Source organism: Desmodus rotundus, chromosome 8 (genome assembly GCF_022682495.2).
Source record: "Desmodus rotundus isolate HL8 chromosome 8, HLdesRot8A.1, whole genome shotgun sequence".
NCBI classification, from domain to species: domain Eukaryota; kingdom Metazoa; phylum Chordata; class Mammalia; order Chiroptera; family Phyllostomidae; genus Desmodus; species Desmodus rotundus.
Window position 1 is genome coordinate 55,910,946 of NC_071394.1, and position 22,162 is coordinate 55,933,107.

Below are 22,162 nucleotides of genomic sequence, written 5' to 3' on the forward strand. Positions count from 1 at the left end.
TCCAGATGTCATCTAGGGCCTAGCAGTATACAACAAATCACTATCTGTTGCCTGGAATAGTGTGAAAGACTGCATCTCCAGACTCAGCAAGGGGGCCCCATGGCTGACAGGGAGAGAGGGTTTGAAGTGATGGAGGAAACACCGGCAGGGATGTAAGTGAGGAGGGCAGGCGTAGATCTCTGTAAAGGTTCACTGAGTGGTAAAATGACGTTCAAGCTATTTGAACAGATGAATAGCATGATCTTACTCCGAATCACTCTGGATTTGTTGAGAACAGACTTTAGGTGATGGAGGGTGGGGCAGAGATGTGAGCAGGGAGACAGGTTATTGCAATAATCCATTTAACAGCTGATGGTGGCTAGGAGTGGGGCAGTAGCTGTAAAGGTGATGAGAAGTGGCAAGAGGGTGAATACACACCTACCCCTCTTTGTAATCTCAACATCAACCTTGGAAAATTCAAGGAGGCCTTGTTGCAGGACTCATGACATTGACTCGGTCAGCCAGCAGCCTGTAGGGAGTTCCAGTCAGGTACAAGTCTAAATCCACCTGAACCCTGGCTGCATTTTTTTGAAAACTGGCAGAAGTTTCCACTTTGGCTTAAATAGCAATGGGGAAGATTCTGGATCTTTCAACTTAGATTCCAGAATAGTTAGATAGCTTCCAGAAATCACCCTCTTGATAACCCTTTTGCCAACCCAGTTTCGAGAAATCAGAGGAGTTGAAACCAATCTCTGCCTCCCTACTTCCAGGGTAAGGATGCCTGCTATTTGTTTCCTCCTGTGACCTGCTCTTTGTTTCCCTCCTGAAAGCTGGTCTATCCTTACTGCCTCCATAAACAACAGAAGATGAGAACGTTAGCCTGAGAAACACAGAACAAGACTGTGGCCCAATTCCTGTTCAGTAATTCCCATATTCCGCTTAAGGCTCAGCTATGATGCTCAGTAGGTTAGTTGTATTAAATACATTTTCGACAACAGCATTTTCAACTTACAGTGTGTTTATTGGGACCTAAGTAACCTCATCCTAAATCGAGGATCATCTGTACTCAAAGGAGGTGAGTGGGATTGAAAATGGGGGAGTACACACTTAAATTCCCCTCCCACCCTCTGACTTCCTGTCAGTATCTTCCATTGGCCAAATGCAACTGGAACCCAGGGCTCAGAGCTCAGTACAGAGAGTGAAGCCTTTTGGGACAGAGAGAATAGGGGCTGAGAAAGGCTATCTGGGAACAAACAAAGAATATTTAACACAATGTTCTTTCTCAGATTTTCAAATAAGGACTTTTGAAAACCATATTTTTTAAAACTATCACCTTAGTCATTGTTTAATTGTTGAAGAAGACAAAGCTGATGCCTGAAAATCTGATTGTGCCATAGTTATTAAACCAGCTTTGAGCTTCCTAGCAGCAGGAGAATACAGGAAACCATATGGCTTACAGTGTCCGTGACTGTTTGGAAGCATAACATTCTTGAAGCAGGAATTATTAGTGAAAACTTAACACAGATTTCTCAATATAGGGACAAATGAGCAGGTCAATATAGCAGTTTTATTAAAAGTTTGTGAATATATGCATTTTACTGTTTTTTGTATATTAGTCTTTGTTTGAATTGAGGTTATTGTGTTAAATTGTGTGTTTCAGTTTCTGTGTGTCCTTAAACTTTTCTTGTACTGATTTGTCCAAGAAGTTATTTATTTGCTAACCCAACCCTTCTTGAAAGTTAGAAAAGCATTCCTGAGCATGATAAATAAAAGCAATTAATCCTTCATCTACTTTCAACACCCAAGTTGTTGTTATTTTGATATTCAAATGTAAAATATAAGCTAATGCATAATTGGATACCATAAAGTTATTTACTTTGAGAGTTTATCTTTTCTTTTATATATTTTTCTGTGCTTGACTGTCATTTCAATCTTCAATCTATCTAAAATTAGTGGGCTATCAATAAACTAAAATACAGGTGTTCATTTTAATAAATTAAGCCAATAAATAAAGAACCAATAGATGGTACTTTCTCAATTCCCAAAGGATTTCCTTAAATACTGGGATCTTCTCAAGCATTGAGAACATAGTCTTGAAGATTACTAAATACTCCTATCTCAAATGACAAGAAAAAGAATGAATACATGGCCCTGAATTTATGACAGTCAACACAAAGATAAGGCATTTACAACAATACTCCAAGTTCAGCTTTTCAAGGGTTTCTGAACTTTGGGAATTGAGACCGAATGCATTAGGTACAGATCTGTCTTGTAATTGCTAAGTTATTTGATTAAGAAGGCTGAGGGAGGGGTGAGATAAATGGGGTGTTATCATTGGAATGACTTCCAAGAGGAGAGAGAACTGTCAATAGGACTCTGGTGAAAGGATATAATTTAAGTAACTAAAGAACCGAGGAGAGAAAGAACAGTTCCTTTAGGCCCCAGGGGAATATCTCTGATGGATTTAGTGGCCAAGAAATATGAATGGACAGGTGGTAGAACCTCATTTCTCAGCATATGGGCATGCAGTGTACAGTCCCGGCACCTGGTCTTAGAAATGTCATAACTTGAATTTCTCTGCTGACCTACCAAATCAGAATCTGCATTTTAAAAAGATCTCCTGGTGATCTGTAAGCTCTTTAAAGGTCCACAGAGGCAGCTTTGGGGAGGGGGCATGTTGAAGAGGGGTGGGATATAAGTGCCTTAGGTAAGTTATGGCCAGAGTCCGGAGGGCCTTGGCAATGGGGTGAGATGGGATGAATTAGCAGACATTCAGTAGAAATGCAAGGATTGTGTCCAGTTAATGACTCTGCTGCCTCACTAGGACAACCTACCCTGTGTCGTGCATTCAGTCTGTCTGTTTCTCATTGAAACAGTGGGCTTAACTGAAGTCATCTTGTGAGTGTACATATTAAATTTCCATTTAAAGAATTATTTTAATTTTAATAAAATGAAGAGGCAGTTTCTTAAAATTTTAGATTGCTACATTTTTATGACTTTCAGGCCTTGTTTTAAAGTGGATTTTAAGTACAATACTGTCACATCTGCCTCACATCTCTAACTTCCGGGAGACCCTCATAAGTGCATTGCCCCAGGTACTGCCACTTTCTCAGTACCTGGCAAGACCTGTCTGCCCACTAACACAGGTGTTCCCTTTGAAATCTGAGTCTTGTGCATTTTCCCTGCAACAAAAAAGACTGTTCAAAGAGGTGAAGCAGAGTAGTTAAACACCTGAGGTCATTTCTGAGTTGTTAGGAATGTATTGCTGCTGTTTTCCACAGTGCTTTTCATACCAGATGAGTTGGTGCACAAAATCATCAAGCACCCTGTCAGCATGGATGGACTTAATTCATTGCTGTCAGTTTCTTTACAGTCCTACACTCCCACCACAGAGAGAAAAGAAGTTGGCTTTAACGATTTTATAATGAGGTGATATACTTAAAATTTAAATCTGAAATCTCATCAACTGTCAAATGTGTTGCTTCCATAAAATAACAAATTGGTCCGTGAAGGTCAAGTTATTGCTGTTGAGAGGATCACATTGACACTTATTCCATCTGATTTTTGAATTGCACTTTCTAATTTAAATATGGAAACACAACAGTGATTTGGGAGTGTTTTCATTTTGACATAGAATGGACAATTTGAAAACCTATTTTTCCAGAAGTGGTGGCCCAGCAAGAATGATCTTCTAAAGGTGGTATGTAGAAAGAGATAACTCTGTATGTCTGATTTTGTCCAACGACTTCTGTTCATGACTTGGCTGAAAAATCCTGCTGTTCTTTTTAGCGGTGGAGGTAAAATTACTCCCCCCCCCCAATGTAGAAAACTGCTTTATTTCAAAGATTTTCCATTGGGTTTTTAGGATTAAACTGAAGAGAGGCTTGGTGTTATTTTTTTACTGAGAATATTTTCTTGTCTTATTCAGTCACATTTCCATTGTATTTATCAGTTTTGGATAATACTAAAACTTTCTCTAATAAAGACGGTTCAGAAACAATTGAGCTCTGCTCTAAACATATAATTCTTGGTTTTACAGTCCTGAAAACCACAAGACAGTTTTTTCTTCTTAGTTAATAAATGCCCTTAATTATCAAAAGAAAGATTATTTTACAGTTTGTATTGTTTTGCAAGCAACGTGGGGCATTTTATAAGAGACTATAAATACAAATAATGGAATTTTAAAGTTAAAAGAAGTTGAAGAGATTTTTTTTTCCTGCCTCCTAGTGTTGCAGATAAGGAAACAAACCAAACTTGACATAACAATGAGATAAATTTGAAAATACACGACTGCGATAGTAATGAAAAAAACTTCCAGGGTGGATCATGTGTCTATCCATAATTTGAACAACTGCAAGCGTACTTTTATTTCTGTCTATATAAGAAAAGGAGAGGAAAATTCATCACTAATGACCTCACCTACAAATGTCAAGAAAACATAGCCCCAGGCAGGGGACCTTCAATGCCATTGAAAGCAGGAGTGCTGCTGTTATTTCCAACAGCTCAGAACTGAAGTAGGCTTGGAGATGTAGGGGGTATTCTGAGTAAAGTGTGCAGATATACATACATTGCAAAAGAAGGATGTTTGTGGAATTCATCTTTTAAAATTTAGCTCAAATACTTAGATAGTTTTTAAAATAGTTTTTATGATGCTACTTATAGTTTTCAGTGGTAGGAAGGTAAGACCAAAGCTTCCAGTCTATATTTGGACTTCCAGAGAAATTGCCTTTTTAACACCACTGTTATTTCATGTTATTACTTTGCCAGAGAGCAGTGCATACTTTAAAAGTCCACATTAAATAGCAAATTATATCATGGACCAGTGTTGCTATTAATTCAGCTGCCTAATGATATTATAGTCAAAGACCAATTATTTTTTTGGATTTATCTTAGAAATCCATTAAAATTATATCAGTTTTGCAAAAAGGTATAATGAATTAAAATTTTATTTCTATATTATTTAGATATTCTTTAAAATTGTTAATTATATTAATTACTATTTTCCTTTTTTTTTAAGTATATCTTAATTATTTAAAGACATTTTTCTCAGCATGTCTTTGAAAAGACATAGTAGTTTCGTCCACTTAGGTGGGTTTCCTAGAATGGCAAAAGTCTTGCAATTCGATATTTCCTTACTTAGAATGACATTTAAATTATGGAATTATATGAGAGTTTCCATTCAGTACATCATTCCTGTGTGCATTTAAACATGTCAGGCCATGCCAGGCAATTTCCTATTAAAATTTCCTTATTCATTTATATATTGTTTTCATTGGTGAATGTAACTATAAAATAAACTGTTTAACAACCTCACTGTCATGCTCACTGGGATAGTCTTTTTGTTAGGCTACTTATCATGATATCTTCACTATTAAGTGCTTCCCAGTAACTTTTTGGAATAATTGATGCTTGCTATCTTTTCCCATACCATCCCACTGGGATGATTTGGGTGTGAAGCCTTAATTACATGAATGTGCATCAAAAACATAATGTCACAAAACTGTACCCCATGTTCTTTAGTACAGTCTAAAATGATAATGATTACAAAGTGCCTCTAACATTAGCGGTTGTGTGAATTAATGTGGATTTTTATTTGAAAATAGTCCACCTTTCACTTTAGTTTTTACTAATATTTTTGAAGCATAAATTACAAGAAAATGCTCATCTGTAGACAAATTATTAGTGACTAATTAACATTGGCTTTCAACTCTTATTTAATGCACTATAATAATTTTGAAGCTATAAAGATTAAACATTTCCCAGGCCATGAATTTTCAAATGATGTAAATTTGGAAACAGCTATAAATTTACTGTAGTAAAAAGGATGTATTTGAAAATACTGAATCATTTTTAAGAGAGAAAACTATTCCCATGTCAAAGGGAAAGAAAAGTTAACATTACTAGTGACTGTTTTTGCCTAGTTCACAGTACTGGTTTTTATTGTTTACTGAGGTACAGGTTTCAAGTACACAACTCAATAAAACATCACCTCCACACTGCATCATGCACCCATTGCCCCAGGCAGAGTACTGGTTTTGCCTAATGTACTGGTAAACCAGCAATATGGGGGAGGGACAAAAAAAGGAATTATCTTTTGGAGGGTGGGCCCCTTGTAGTACAGGCTTCCCCCAATAGGTGAGTGTTCTAGGAACTCATCTGTATCAGTGTACCAGCTGGTGTTTTGTGAGAGGCTATGTTCAGCTTTAGTGAATTTTTTTTGAAGACTTTTAACGCATTTGCCCATTTCATGATGGGTGATTTATGAGCGCATCTGCCCATACTACACTTAGTGTTCAACAGTTTTTGACCAAAAATGGCATGCCCCCCACACCCCACACTCCCTGTTCACCTGATATCACCCCCAGAGAGACATATTTTTGTTTCCCAGAATGAAAAAAGTCCTCAAAGGGAAACGTTTTGCTAGTGTGGAAGAGGTGAAACAAAAAATGGCAGGAGCACTAAAGGCATCAAAATTGATGAGTTTAAAAACTGTTTTGAGCAGAGGAAAAAACATCTGTATAGGTGTATTGCATCAGATGGAGAGGAAGTTTAAAAGTGTAAGAACATGTGTTAATACACAATTTTTATTAAGTAAATTCTGTTTTTATTTCAGTCCCTTTTCATATTAACTCTCTTTCAAACTACATTGTTGAGTGATTTCTAGCCTTCACTGATTGTCTGTTATTAATTAAAACAATATAGCAGGTATTCAGGTAGGAATCAGAATTGTATATAGTCATTCATACTTTCTAAATATAGCAGTCAGTGGAATTAACTACATAATTTACAATCTCAATGTGTCATTTTTAGCACTAAAATTACTATATATTCCTAGGCTCACTTTTGAAAGTTCTTTGGTAATATTTAAAATTTCTTATACACATGCACAATGATGGAGCCTCCATGTGGAACTGGCTTAAAGTATCTTTGGAGACAAAGAATGTCAACCTCTTTCTGTTTATTTCAGTAGTAAAACTTCGTTGAATGCTTTACTGTGCTCTAAGAAGGAACATCTTAGGATGTAGGTGGAAAATAGAGTAGTTTTTATTTCTATACACCTCAAGTATCCATCTTATGAAGAAATGGTAATTTTAAGTGTGGTTTGGCTTTAAATTACTGCTGGGTGAATAGTTCAGAGTGGATAAAAAGAAGCCCTTCAGGCCATCTTGATTTAATTTACAAACCTGAATTTAAACAGAAATGTATAGAGACTAACCTACATTTAAATGGGATTGGTATGAATTACTTGTGGTCTTAAAACCTGAAATGTAATGTTGTAGCATAAAATATACATTCCATGCAGTTATGTTACGGTGATATTTTTTCTAGGACAGTTATACTTTTAGTAAGTTTTTTTTTTTAAAGAAACTTCTTGCTTTGTATTCTTAAATTTGACCTAAGCACCTATACTTAATTAGACTTTAAGTAGATAATTACTTTTGAAATTGTCATTAATGTATATTTATTAAATATTGATAGAAAATTCTAGTTGCAGTCTTCTCTGCTTCAGTGCTTCCATTAATGTAGGTCCCTGTTTTACCCTTATTATAGTTTATTTGATGTATTTCCCTCCTTATTTCTAATGGATTAGATATAAAACTTGTCATGCTATAATAACAGCTTATGCGCAGTATATAATTATTGAATTTTAGTCCTCAAAGGGGCCTGAGTTATCTGCTATTGCAATTGATACATTTTACAAGTAAGAAAACTTAGCCTAAAGGATTTCAATAATGTTTTAGATTTTATTTTAATTTCTATACAGCAGATATGTAAACACATTTTTGAAATATAACATGTTTTGTGATTTTGGGACTGGCTGAATGTATATCCTCTCCAAAAAGGATCCATCTTCAACTTCATAGGAAAAACTGACATCTAAGTTTGTAGCACCATGTGCAGAAAAGAGTTAAGTGACCTTGAATACGGGTCTTATGTTCTCCTCGCAGGGCTCAGCTGGGTGGTTCTCACTGGGTCTTTCACGTGTTTGCAGTGAGCTGGACCTGTGCACTAAAGGTCTCATGCCTGGGCTGGGAAAACACAAACGAGGAACTCCTCCTGCATCTCTCTGTGTCTCTGTGTGGTCGCTCCACATGATCTTTCCAGAAACTTCTGCAGGGCAGCTGGGCTCCTAATTTTTTGGCCAAGATGTGTATCTTAAAAGAGGAAGAACCAAATAGATAGAAGCTGTATTTCCTAATCCAGCCTGAGACGCCTCTCAGTGTCATTCTATTCATTACAAGGGAGTCACTGTCCAGCTCAAGTTGAAAGGAAGGGGAGGCGATTCAACTCCACCTTTTTGCTTTAGGATCATCACAGTGCTTTCAAGGCATTTTAAAAATATTTTATTTATTTATTTTTAGAGAAAGGAAGTGAGGAAGAAAGAGAGGGAGTGTGGTTGGCTCTCTCACCCCCGCTACTGGGGACCTTGCCCGTCACTCAGGCATGTGCCCTGACCGAGAATCGAACCAGCAACCCTTTGGTTCACAGGCCTGCACTCAATCCACTAAGCCACACCAGCCAGGGCTCAGGCATTTATTTAAGCCATCTAGGAATTGTTTGTTTTTCTTCTTGCTCTTGGCTACTTTTTGAACATGTGGTTGCTGGATCGGAAACCTACTGATAAGTGCAGTCTCACTCTATCTGTAACCAAAGTGCTATGCGAGAACCTGATTTCCGAGACTGAATACAAGAATTTGTTTGTCTCTTAAGGACAAACTACTTTTCAGAAAATTTTACCTGAAAACTTGCTTGCTTTTGAGGGATGACTCTCTCTCCAGCCTACTGGATACAAAAGGAAATCAGCATCTTGCTCATTTTCTGGGGTTTTATAGCCAAATTCTTTTTTTTCTTTCTTACCTAATTTGTTTGGGTAATAATGACAGCAACTTGAATTATATCTTTGTATAATTACAAAAAGTATTTAATTATGTATAGTGAATTTAAGAAATAGTATGTGCATGTTTGGAAAATAAAGGACTGTTTATATCACAAAGCCTTTATCTTGAATATTTGATATAAATTCAAAGTAAAATTAAAGCTTTTATGAATATCAGCATTTTGATGCTCTTAATTTTTTAGTTACATGTAAATATATATTTTTGTAGTTTTGCTAGATAATAAGAAGTTACTATAATAAGAATGTACATATTCTGCATGAAAATGCAGACAATTGTAACTGAATAAAAATAAATAAATAAATAATGTTAAAAAAAGAAAGAAAGAAAAAGAGAATATACATATTCTAATTTTTGGCTTTAAAACATGAATTTACATATTTCAGATTCACAATTCAATGAGTAGGAATGTTCATTTATAAAAATTTCTATGAATGAATGAAGAAACTTCCCTCTGACACACATTCTTTCTTTCTCTCCCAAGTGTCCTTTCCTTTCAGATTAGTCATCATTAGGCTTCTGCTATCCTCTAAAAATGAAAGCCAGGAAACACATTCTCCCTAAATTCTGGCATCTTATCTTTTTAAGCCTCTGCCCCCTCTCCTTTCTTTTTCTCTAAAATATTATTAACAAAGATGCCACATTTGCTGTCCTTGCTTTCTCTTTCTTGTCACTTTAACCCTCTGTGTTCCTGTTTCCCTATTTAGTGTAGAGGGGAGATTGCTCTTAATCATGGATTAGTACTTTGCAGACCTCATCTCTCTTGACCTCTCTCTGGCATTGCCCTTGGGGCTCGCTCTTCCTGGAATCTCTTAACCCTTCACTGCTATAATTAATCCTTTTTCAGTTTTCCCTGAACTTTTCTGATCCCATTTTTCCTAGTTTATTTTACTGACTCATTGTTTTTACTCCCCTTCAATTTTGATATTCCAGAATTTTCTTTTAATTTCTTTTCTCATTCTGTATCATCTTCCTGAAGAAACTTATCTCTGAATGAATAACTTCAGAATTCATGTTCTGAGCATATTTTATCTCCTAGAACCCAGTCATACGTGTCTACTCTCTATTCGACATGTATAGTGTGTGTAGCACAGACACTTCACCCCTTACCCTTGAAATATGCATAGAAATACACAAACATTTCCACCACCACAACCCATTTCTCTTAATGTATTTTCATTTTCTCCATTTGGTAAACTTATAAGTCCACACTTGTTCCCTCTCACCATCTACCAAGTTCTGTCATTCATCAAGTTCTAGGATTTTAAATTCCTAAACATCAGTTTAGTCTCCTTGCTGTCTCCTTAGGTTGTGTTCTCATGTTCTCATTCCAGGACTCTTTTCCTTTCCTCTTTACACACCCAACACCCAGTATTGTGCAGAGACCGAACCCCATACTACCTGTGTTTTTGCCACCACACTCAATACACTGTCTCTTTATCAAATTAACAAATTAAGTATTAAACCCAAGGTAGTAGGCAAAATCATTTCAGTAATAATTTGTAATTTTAATTATTTCCTTACAAATTATTTTTAAAGTGTGGCTTAATCACCCACATTGACTTTTGTATAGAAAATGCACATATGTTTTTACAAGATTTAGACTCATTAATCATTCATGTATTCAACAAACATTTATTAACCAACTTGTCCATATGACACAAAAAAATAGGCCAAAGACACCAGCATGATTTAAGTAACTTTCCCAAGCAACTCACAGTCTCAAGAAAGAGAGAAACATATACACAAATACTAACATTGCAATGTAATAGCTACTAAACTTTGTTATGCTAAGGAGTATAACAAAGTTTCAGGGGCCCCAGGAAGGGAATAGTTGGCATTTGAGAGAATCGAAAACGTGTCAAGAATGTGTTACATAAAGCTGGGTTGTGAAGGAAGAGTAGAGGTCTGTCTGACAAATGATGGGGAGAAGGATGTTTTAGGCAAAGGAAACAATGCCAGTGAGAACAAGGAATAGCAGGGTTCGTGATAGGGAACAGTGGGTTCACGGAGCTTGGAATTCACATGCACAGGGATTTGTTGCATGTGTTCAGCCAGAGGAATCACTTAAGTGTGTTTGTGTTTACTCAGACAATTCCAAACATGTGTTAGAGCAGATTGGAAGGGATGAGAGATGAAGCAAGTAGATTAAGTAAGAGGCCAAGTCTAAAAATCTTGGTGAGAGATGGTGAGAATCCAGACTAAGATGTTCACTTTATGAATAAGAAAGAAGGGAGAAAAATGTAAGAATTGAGAAGTACCATATTTTGAAGAAATGTCCAACCTATACACATACATTAAATGTTTGTGTCTATATTTTCTTTTTGTTTTAAACTATAGACATGGGATGTCGAGCTGGAAAGATCAGCAGAGTCCTGGGCTGAAACTTGTTTGTGGGAACATGGGCCTGCAAGCTTGCTTCCATCAATTGGGCAGAATTTGGGAGCACACTGGGGAAGGTAGCTTAAAATGTAACATTTTGTTTCTGAAAAAATGTTTGAAATGAAATGCTTATTTATGCATGATGCTCATTTTCATCGGCTTAGTACTTGAAAGGAAAACAAGCAATCACACCAACATGAATAATAAAAAATAAATATACAAGAATGATAAGCAGTATTAGAGACTTATTTTTGTTTTATATCATTGATATAATGGTAATGTAATGGCCATAACTATTTAAGATTAATAACTTAGACAAAAATATCTCTATCCTTCTTTATCAATCTATGTTCAATATTTGGTTTTAAGTTTTCTCCAACTTTACTTGCTCTTTGTGGTTATTTTATTTCAAATAGGTATAGGCCCCCAACATTTCATGTACAAGCATGGTATGATGAAGTGAGAGACTTTAGCTACCCATATGAACAAGAGTGCAGCCCGTATTGCCCATTCAGATGCTCTGGTCCTGTGTGCACTCATTATACACAGGTGTGTTCTGGGTTTGTTATATTTCATTTCTCTAAGTTGAGTTTGTATAACTAAGGGAGAACTTAGGCTACTGACTTGGGTCTTTCTTATGTCTTTTGCTATGGTTACTAATTATTTCATTATTGATCTATGTAGAATAAGCATAGAAATTTCTATAAACAATAAAAGTAATGATCAGAAAAAGTGTCCAAACATATACTTAAAAAGACATTATTGCAATGATTTTACCTATGAAACATTTTTAATATGGCCCCAACAAATGCATATGGGGAGAAATGCACTAACTTCAAAATAGGTATCACTATTTTTAATTTTTAAAGACTAAAAATATAGTTTTATTTACCAATGATATTTGGTATTTACATGTTTGCAAAAAAACACTTCTCTTTTTTAAAAATGTATTTTACTGATTACGCTATTATAGTTGTCCCATTTCCCCCCTTTATTCCATTTCCGTCCTGCATACCCCCTCCCACCCACATTCCCCCCCTTTAGTTCATGTCCATGGGTTGTACATATAAGTTCTTTGGCTTCTATATTTCCTATACTATTCTTAACTGACCCTCCCGCCGCATCTACTTTCTACCTACCATTTATGCTACTTATTCTCTGTACCTTTCCCCCTCTCTTCACCTCCCTGTCTCCCGCTGATAACCCTCCATATGATCTCCATTTCTGTGATTCTGTTCTTGTTCTAGTTGTTTGTTTTTGTTTTTGTTTTTTTTGGTTCAGTTGTTAATGGCTGTGAGTTTGTTGTCATTTTATTGTTCATATTTTTTATCTTTTTCTTAGATAAATCCCTTTAACATTTCATATAATAAGAGCTGGGTGATGATTACTTTTAAATTTAATGTTTACATTTGGTATTAGCTATGTTTTAACTTTGAAATCACATAGCTGAAGGCAGATTCAATTAGATACAGCTCACCACAGATCTGAGTTTCCAGAACATCTATGGCTGATTATTAGGGGATATAAAGCAGATTCTTCTACATGCCTTTGTGTGTGACAAGATTAAGATCACGATTGAATTCCCAAATGACCAGTGGCGCGATGAAAATACCATGTTGTGTAAGAAATTCGAACACTTACATTTTTGCTCCAATACTTTCTGTTTAAGATGAGAAATTCTATTCTTTTGTTTGGCACATTTCTTCATAGAAATAATAACACAGAATTTAGGTTTGTGGGGAGATAACTTTGAATTATTGAACAAATTTGTATTTTGACAATGCTTACATTTTATAGCCAGATTGGGTTATTGAACTGTAGATCTATTATTTTAATTGAATTCAGCACTTCTCAAAGTCTCAGGAAAAGTATCCTCTTTGACATCGCTTCATTTCATTTTGAATGACAAATATTTATTTCTCAAGTTCAGTTTTATACATCTTGCTCTTCAATATGCTGTGTCTTGCTTCATCTCAACTTCTGTTTTCTGAGACCTTCTTTTCTCTCATGTAGGTTGTGTGGGCAACAAGTAGCAGAATAGGCTGTGCCATTAACTTGTGTCATAACATGAACATCTGGGGGCAGATATGGCCCAAGGCTGTCTACTTGGTCTGTAATTATTCCCCAAAGTAAGTGGACAAAACACTACTTTCGTATGTAAATTTTTCCAAATAATATAAAAATTACTTTACATTTCTGATTTTTTCTAATTTTGTCTGTATTTTTAATGAAGTATATTGTTTTTACCTATCTTTCTTAATATGATAATAATTATGATTGCCTGATATACGAAATTGGTACTTAAAAAGAATAAAAAGTTGAACATATGATCTTTGTAAAGACAGGGATAATATTTATGCCTTCAGTTTTGCTCAGTTAATTATTACATTGTGTAAATATCCAGTAATTTTGATTTATTAGATACACACAACTACAGATTAACTGAGAAATGCATTTACCTATGTAAAGTCCATTCAAATGATTACACTGAAAATATTATGCAATCGTATGTAGGGTCAAAGCTACATCTACAATCTGTTCTTATTAAAACAAATGAAATGTGGATGAATATCCCATAGCAGAGTTTGGTGTTTTGCAAAAGTTTGGTCTGGTAATTTTTAACAACATGCATAATAAATTATTTAGTGTATTTCAAAAGAACGAGGCAACAATTTATACTTAAACCTAGTAAACGAAAGATAAAAGACATAAATATCTTAAATCTAAACCTCAAAATCATCACTTAGGAGATTCTTACACAGTAATATTTTGCAATGTCTTATAAATGATGCTATTAGATTACCTTCTAAAAGAGTGCTGGTTTTTCTTTAAGGGGGAACTGGTGGGGCCACGCTCCCTACAAACACGGAAGACCCTGTTCCGCTTGCCCACCTAGCTTTGGAGGAGGCTGTAGAGAAAATCTGTGCTACAGAGGTATGTGCTCTTGTGTCATGCTATTTAATTTGAGTGATATTTTAATCTAATTCATGCATTAAGTTCTGTTTTAAAAAACAAATGTATATTTAATTACCTGAAAAGTTTCTAGAGCTCTGTTTTAAATATTATGAAGGAACCATTTAGAATATTTCAAAATATATTTATAATATTAATGCCTTTTAGACCAATATGTATTTAAAGGAAAGTTTCATTATTATTCCAGATAACTTCTAACTGTAGTTGGAATTATCTCAGAGTGACAGCTATATTTACCTTCTGAAAAGCCATCTTCATATATTGTTGACTAGAGTTACTTCTAAAACTAATTATTTTTGAAGGAGTTAACAATTTAACACAATTTATTTTTAGCACTTTAAAAGTTTTTCCCAAAATACTATAATTCTTACTTGAACCATACTGAATGTATTGTACTCATTCTCTGCTTTTCACTGTAGGGTACACAATATTTCATACCAAAATAATTTAAAAAGCTTTAATAGTGTTGTAAAACTATTGTAAATAGTGCTCTCAAACACATTTGATGTCTTAAAGGTAATTACAAATATGGTGTCCTATTTATAGCACATGAAGATAAAATGGATGTGACAGAGCTTTGTGAAAGTCATCAAGCTTTGGTTGGGTATCCAGCCGTATGAACATCTTTTACTTTCTTGTACTTTTTTGTTAATGATGTCTCAATGAAGATTCATGCAGACTAAGTGTATTAGAAAATCTGCGAATAAGTGCATTCCTTTTTTCAGGACCTATAGGGCAGTGGGCCTTTGTATCGCCCCTTAGTGACTCAGTGCTCATTAAGACAAGAAGTGACCATGTATTGCACTCTCTTATATGAGCCACTTTTAATTCCTGGAAGCATTTTTCACTGTGTGTCAGTCTGTCTGTTTCTGTCCTCTTTACCCCCAAACCTCCAATCTACTTGCCCCTTCACCACTGGCCACTATGTTTTCCTTAAGCCTGACTGTATTCTGACTTCCTTTTTCTAGGTTCTGCATCCTTAGACACACATGAAAATAATACACCATCCGAAACGTGCCAGTGTCAAGCCCTTGATATAATGCAACTTGAAAAAAATATTAAATTCAAAGTTTGACATTAATTTTCATTGTCGAGTTTAAATTTCTGAGCATTGAATTTCCATCTGAAAGGGAAGAACATTTTTAGGAAAACTGATACTGATATTGTAATAAATAACAAGGGCATATCAACCATTACTTAGGCTGAATTTCCTTATGGAAGAATTTTAAATGTGATTCCCCCCAAAATATTAAAGATATGATTTCATTTGGGTAAACAAATTCAAATTCGCTAAGTCCTGACTTGATTAGATCACTGGGTAGACATCATGTTGTCATTATGATAACCAGTCACTGATTACGTGTTAAAATATAAGCAAAGTTTAGAAATGGCTCCATTTAACACTGGCCAAAGGGTAGCATCAATAAATCAAGGACTCAAGGCTTATGTGTGTTTCCCTTACTCCAATGTAGTGCATAAGAGCACCGCCTCAAGTCAAAACTGGTGCCAAAAACAGTTTTGATTTTTCGATTTTTAAATGTTAAATAGGCACAAAAAAGATTTAACATTATTCGATAATTTGCACACATTTAAATAGGATTTATATTTCTTAACTCCATTCTCTAACAGAAGGATCAGAGAGGTACTACACTCCTCGAGAAGAAGAAACCAATGAAATTGAACGGCAGCATTCACAAGTCCACGACACCCATGTTCAGACAAGAGCAGATGATATTAATACAAACGAAGTTATAAGCACCCAACAAATGTGTAAGACTCCTTCATTATTGACAAAAATGTTAAGGCTTACGTAGGTGGCATATCTGTCTATATTTAAATATCTTTAATACTTTTAGGTAGGTAAAAGCTTGGCATTAGACTGAATGTGAAGAATTATAGCAGCTTTTACATTTTCTAAGTTAATTTGTTTTCTTTTAGCCCAAATTGTTTCTTGTGAAGTAAGATTAAGAGATCAGTGCAAAGGAACAACTTGCAATCGGTAATATCTATCATTATTCTCAAAATTAACTGACACACTGTAAGAAATATTTTCAGTGTATACTGACATTCAGAGAATGTCCTCATTTTCTCTCACTTAGATATGAATGCCCTGCTGGCTGTTTGGATAGTAAAGCTAAAGTTATCGGCAGTGTATATTATGAAATGGTAAGTATTATAAATACAGTTATTTAGGGGTAGAGTTATTTCATACAATACTTGATTTTTTTAATTTGAAAAATAATTTAAGTATAGATATTTTGCTCAGAAAAGTTTGTCTAATTTAAAGTGATATAAATAGAAACTAGCTCTATTTTATGCAGGACTCTAATATTTTAATATCTTTCCCCCCTTATTCACTAAGCAATCCAGTATTTGTAGAGCTGCAATTCATTATGGTATAGTGGACAATGATGGTGGTTGGGTAGATATCACCAGACAAGGAAGAAAACATTATTTCATCAAATCCAATAGAAACGGTGTTCAAACAATTGGGTAAGTACCCAAATGCTCTTTTGGACCAGGTGATTTCATATTGTAACAATGAGGTAGATTCTTTGGGGGCAAAGCATAGAATTTATGAAGAGAGAAGGTGGCAATTTTTGAAGTTCATTTTGGCTATTTCTGTAGACAAATAGATGAAAAAGCATCTAAATTCAAGTTGAACCCATTTGCTTTTAAAGAGCTTGCTGAAACTCCAATTTTTCTAGAGTTTCCTCAAGAATGTACAAACTTACAGTTATTTCCAATGTGAGCCAACAAACTCTTCTAGTGCAACAGAAAATACTGCAGAGAAGACTGATTTGCATATTCTACTTGTCCTATTAAGGGAGAATAGGTTATTTCCTGCAACAGTAACTTTGTTAATAAACTTAGTAAAAGAGCATTTTGAAAAGTTGATAAGTATGTAATACATCACATTTCTTTTGTTCATTTAAATGTAATTTAATCCAACATAAAAGCATTGATTGCTTTTAAAATGTTTCTCATGTTAAAAATACTAAATATCTTATAGAGTATATATATTTTTATATATATACTCTATAAGATATTTAGTATTTTTATACATACTAAATAGTATATTTTTTACTAAATAGTATATTTTAGTATATTTTATATACTATATAGAGTATATATATATACTCTATAAAAAGTAGAAAAATTAGGGTTTTGGAAACATTTTGTAATGTCTCTTCTGTGAAAAATAAACATTACTGAACCTCATAGGGAATGCATTTTTTTAGGACACAGTTTCTTTCTTTAGTAAATATATAATTACATGAAAATTCACAGTAAAGCTGGAACTCATAATGATAAGAATTTATTAAAAACTCTTGCAAATTTGTGGGATGATCTCTGTTACATCAATTTTGATGAAAGGCTGGATGTATAGTTTTCACTTATTAGCCATCACTCTCAAGTAAAAGCTTCATAAAAACATATATTAACTGATTCATTCAGCAAATATTTATTAACTTCCTTGAATAAATAATAAATATTAGTTATCAGTTTCAGTAAGTGCATACTGGATTTTAGATTATAAAACATTTATCCTATTTATTTTTTTCACTTAACTTACTTTTTGATTATGTTCATTATGGAAATTCTCCTAAAATTAGAAGGGTGTGTCATACAAAAGTACCACCACAAAGAAGCCTTGCCTTGTACAGTAGATGACTTCTGAAAATCTGGATATAGATAAACCAATGAAATTTTTGATATTTACTGGTATACGTATTCTTACTTTTCTGTTTTATACTAATGTATATAATGAAGGGTTCACTCATTTATTGTAGACATTTTACTGCCTACTAGGGGAATTAAATAATGCACACCGCTATAAGGTACTTATTATTTAGTATTTTTACAATATTAATTTGTATTTACTATTGTGAAAGAGTAAATCATCTGGTTCTATGGTGTCATGTAGAAGTTATGTAGATGATGATACTTATAAAAAAGCGATTGACATTTTTTATTTTCATCCTCAGCAAATATCATTCTGCTAATTCCTTCACAGTCTCTAAAGTAACAGGTTAGCACTGTTTTTCATCTTAACTTTCTTACCACTGTGTTGCATGTTACTATTTCCAAACAATTTGCCCCTTGTTTTGTGCTTGAATTCTGCAGTTCAGGCTGTCACTTGTGAGACAACGGCGGAGCAGCTCTGCCCATTCCATAAGCCTGCTTCCCACTGCCCAAGGTAATGTTTTCTGAATGTTCGCATTCCCTTTTACCAGTGAGTGTGTTCAGTGCTCTTGTCCTGTGGTAATTGGTTTTAACTAAAATTCTGGTGTCTCTAAGGTTCAAAGGGTGTGATCTCAAACTCTTAAGCAGCAGGGAGCCATAGGCTACCACAAGCTCCATGTTGCCCAGGCATCATTTATTTATTTATTTATTTAATAAGAGCCCATCAGTAAATGAGTGGATCAAAAAACTATGGTACATGGGCAAAGGACTTGAACAGACACTTCTCCAAGGAAGACATACACAGGGCCCAGAGACATATGAAAAGATGCTCAGCATCACTAGCCATCAGAGAGATGCAAATTAAAACCACAATGGGGTACCATCTCACACCTGTCAGAGTGACCAACATAAACAAATCCACAAACAAATGTTGGAGAGGATGCGGAGAAAAGGGAACCCTAGTGCACTGTTGGTGGGAATGCAGACTGGTGAGGCCACTGTGGAAAACAGTATGGAATTTCCTCAGAAAACTAAAAATGGAACTGCCCTTTGACCCAGCAATTCCGCTGCTGGGAATATACCCTAAGAACCCTGAAACACCAATCCAAAAGAACCTGTGCACCCCAATGTTCATAGCAGCACAATTTACAATAGCCAAGTACTGGAAACAACCTAAGTGCCCATCAGCAAATGAGTGGATCCAAAAACTATGGTATATTTACACAATGGAATTCTATGCAGCAGAGAGAAAGAAGGAGCTTATACCCTTTGCATCAGCATGGATGGAACTGGAGAGCCTTATGTTAAGTGAAATAAGCCAAGCGGTGAGGGACAAATACCATATGATCTCACCTTTAACTGGAACATAATCAACAGAAGAAAAAAGCAAACAAAATATAATCAGAGACACTGAAATTAAGGTCCAGGCATTCTTAGTGTTCTTTCTCCACATGCCAAGCACCTTCTGCTGCTTCGAGGTAGCTGGGCTCATGCCTATAATCTGTATGTTCATACAGGTTGTGAGAGTTCTGTCTTCATTTGCATGGGCTGCTATAAGCACAGACCAAATATCTTTGTTATTAAAGTATAATCTCTTACCAGAGCTTCTCTTACTATGCTCTTACTAGGTTTACAGATTTAATTAAAATCGTGGCGTGTTTTATAATCTTAGAAAATTTTGTGGAAGTTTTTTCCGATATCTGAGACCCCTATGTTTACAGATTGTATTTTTATAGAGAAAAAAAAACATTGGTAGGTGAAGCTGGGAAATTTTAGCATTGTTATACAATGAAAAAAAGCAAAAAATTTAGATTTTCATTTATACATTCATTAAATATCTACTACATACCAGTATTTTGCTAGACCCTATCTCAACCATGTGACAAGGTTTACGAGGACTACATAGTAAGAATCACACTGGAATGTATATGTGGAACAATAGCAATCATGTTTCAAAAAGAACAGATCATTCAAGTAAAATATTAATAAATAAGTTTTCTATTTCTTTGCTTATCTCAGGAAGGGAAATACAAGGACCTACTCCCCACAAGGGAAATGACATAATTTTTTAAAATTTAACTTTTACTGTCATCAGTTTAACAAATCAGCAGAAATAATGATTTATCCACAATTTTGACCTTAATTAGACTGGAAAGCTGACCCCTCCCAATGAAACAGGTTTTCTACCCCGAATACAAAATTTTTAATAGTTTCATAAATTAGTTCATAATGGTATTATTTATATGACAGTTTATGACTTTTAAGGAACCATATCGATGCTGCATTTGTTTTAGATTTTTATATCACTTAATGAGTTGAGGAATAAATCTATTCAAGGGGAAAATGCCAAGAAAAGATAAATTAAGGAGTAGTAACTAAAATTGAGCACAAAGAAACAACATTTACCTGGACAACACGTCCTTGAGAGGTTCTATAGCTAGCAAATCAGCCCAAAATAAACTGTCTCTAATATTGAGTACCGTGACCTTGGAGAAAATATGTGTGCCTGTGTGTGTCATTGGCAATCTTATCCTTTTTACATATATCTGTAAACAATTAGATTTTTAAAACCTGTTGCACGTTCACGGTGTTAAAGCAGTTATTAAAATCCATCAGCATGTTCATTCAAAGCTAACAAGTAATTTGTAGATAAAGGAACATTTTTACTAGATCACTATCTACATTCTAAGTAGCAACAAGGTGTTAAAACCAGAGATTAGAACACAAATGAGCAAAAACTTCCTCCCATCTTTCTTTGACTAGAAATCACAAGAGTAAAAACTAATTCAGTTTGGAGCTACTGATGACCTTACATAAACCAAGAACTAAATAAGGTCAAGGTAGAGCCCACACGGCATGATCCTAAGGGAAGAACAGATAGTTTTACTACCATAGGGTGGTCACTGAACACCCAACAGTTCTCAAAGACAAGGAGAAAATTTTGCAGTCAGTGGAGACACCCTTCCTCCTACAGAGACATCCAACAGTGTCCTTACAAAAATCAAACCTTTAGTTCAAAGTTATAAAAGCTTAGATTCATTTATTACTTATATGTAAATGGTTCTGGTTTAGATTTATAGGAAGTATATGCACTCTATATTGTACAGTGTTATACACATTTTAGAAATAAGAATTTTAAGTAAGAAATGTAATTATTTCTAAAATGCTTGAATTGGAAAAGGTAGCTGTCTTTGGAGTTTTCAGAATAGTTTTTGGGAAATCATCAATGCCTTCATCAAAGAATGGTTTTAGTCATTTTCTTGATATGTAAAGCGAATTATGTTTTTTCCAGTGTTTTGTATGAGAGAGAGAGACAGAGTGAGAGAGAGAGAGAAAGAAGGGAAGGGAAGTGAAAATAAACTCAGAAGACCCAATCAATTAAAAAAAGGAGTGCCATTTGACAGTTTCTTAAACTCTGGGAGTGAATTTTTTTAATATCATGTAATTGACTAAACACTGATAATTGGACCCTATGTTTAAATAGAATAGCTCTTGGCCCTTTTTAAAAGTGCCTAAGCCAATCAGATATCAGTAAGGCAGGTTGTAGGATATCTGGGGAAACAACATTCCATGCAGACAGAAGGGTAAGTGTAAAGGCCTAAGGAATAACCATTAGACCAATGTGGCTGTACCTGGGTGAGAAGGTGGAAGAGCAGGATATAGGGTCAGAGAGGAAATAGGAGGAGAAAATATGCTGGGCTTATTGACCACTGCATAGATTTTATTATTCTGAATGAGATGGAAAGTCACTGGAGTATTTGGCACAGAGGAATGGTATGATTGGACTTTTGTGCTTCAATATAAGTCTGTGGAAAAAGTAAATTGGAGGAAGCAAGTAGGAAGCAGGGAGGTCGTAGGAGAGCCTTTTGCAGTAAGTGAGATGTCAGGTGATAGAGTCCAGAGTTACAGTGATGAGGTGCTTAGCAATGGTCTAATTTAGGATATGTTTTAAGTTATAGCCAGCAGAAATTGCTGGCGGGTTGAATGTAAGGTGTAAGGATGGACATAAGAGGAAGTATTTCAGATAGAATAAAAGATTTTGGCCTGAGCATCTGGAATGATGGAGTTGTCATTTATTTCAGGAAACCTACAGAAAACATATTTGGGGGCTGGGAGGCAGAGATTCGGAATTTGTGTTCAAACATGCTACGTTCAAGAAGTTTATTAGATTTAGGTGAAGATATGGAATAAACAGTAGGAAATACAAACTTTACTATTAAATAATAATTTAATAATTATGGTCT

The 22,162-nt window shown here is 34.9% G+C and overlaps 1 protein-coding gene across 2 annotated transcripts in view; it reads left to right on the forward strand.

The window, feature by feature from the left end:
* Positions 1 to 22,162, forward strand: part of CRISPLD1 (cysteine rich secretory protein LCCL domain containing 1) — a 38,807-nt gene that overhangs the window by 7,829 nt on the left and 8,816 nt on the right. For both annotated transcript variants that reach the window (XM_045186124.2, XM_053930448.1), the window contains 10 exons: positions 11,217 to 11,335; positions 11,675 to 11,807; positions 13,272 to 13,387; positions 14,092 to 14,192; positions 15,861 to 16,001; positions 16,170 to 16,230; positions 16,331 to 16,397; positions 16,594 to 16,724; positions 18,221 to 18,264; positions 18,360 to 18,432. In XM_045186124.2, coding sequence (XP_045042059.2) covers positions 11,217 to 11,335; positions 11,675 to 11,807; positions 13,272 to 13,387; positions 14,092 to 14,192; positions 15,861 to 16,001; positions 16,170 to 16,230; positions 16,331 to 16,397; positions 16,594 to 16,724; positions 18,221 to 18,264; positions 18,360 to 18,432 — 986 coding nt within the window. The remainder of the gene's footprint in view (positions 1 to 11,216; positions 11,336 to 11,674; positions 11,808 to 13,271; positions 13,388 to 14,091; positions 14,193 to 15,860; positions 16,002 to 16,169; positions 16,231 to 16,330; positions 16,398 to 16,593; positions 16,725 to 18,220; positions 18,265 to 18,359; positions 18,433 to 22,162) is intronic.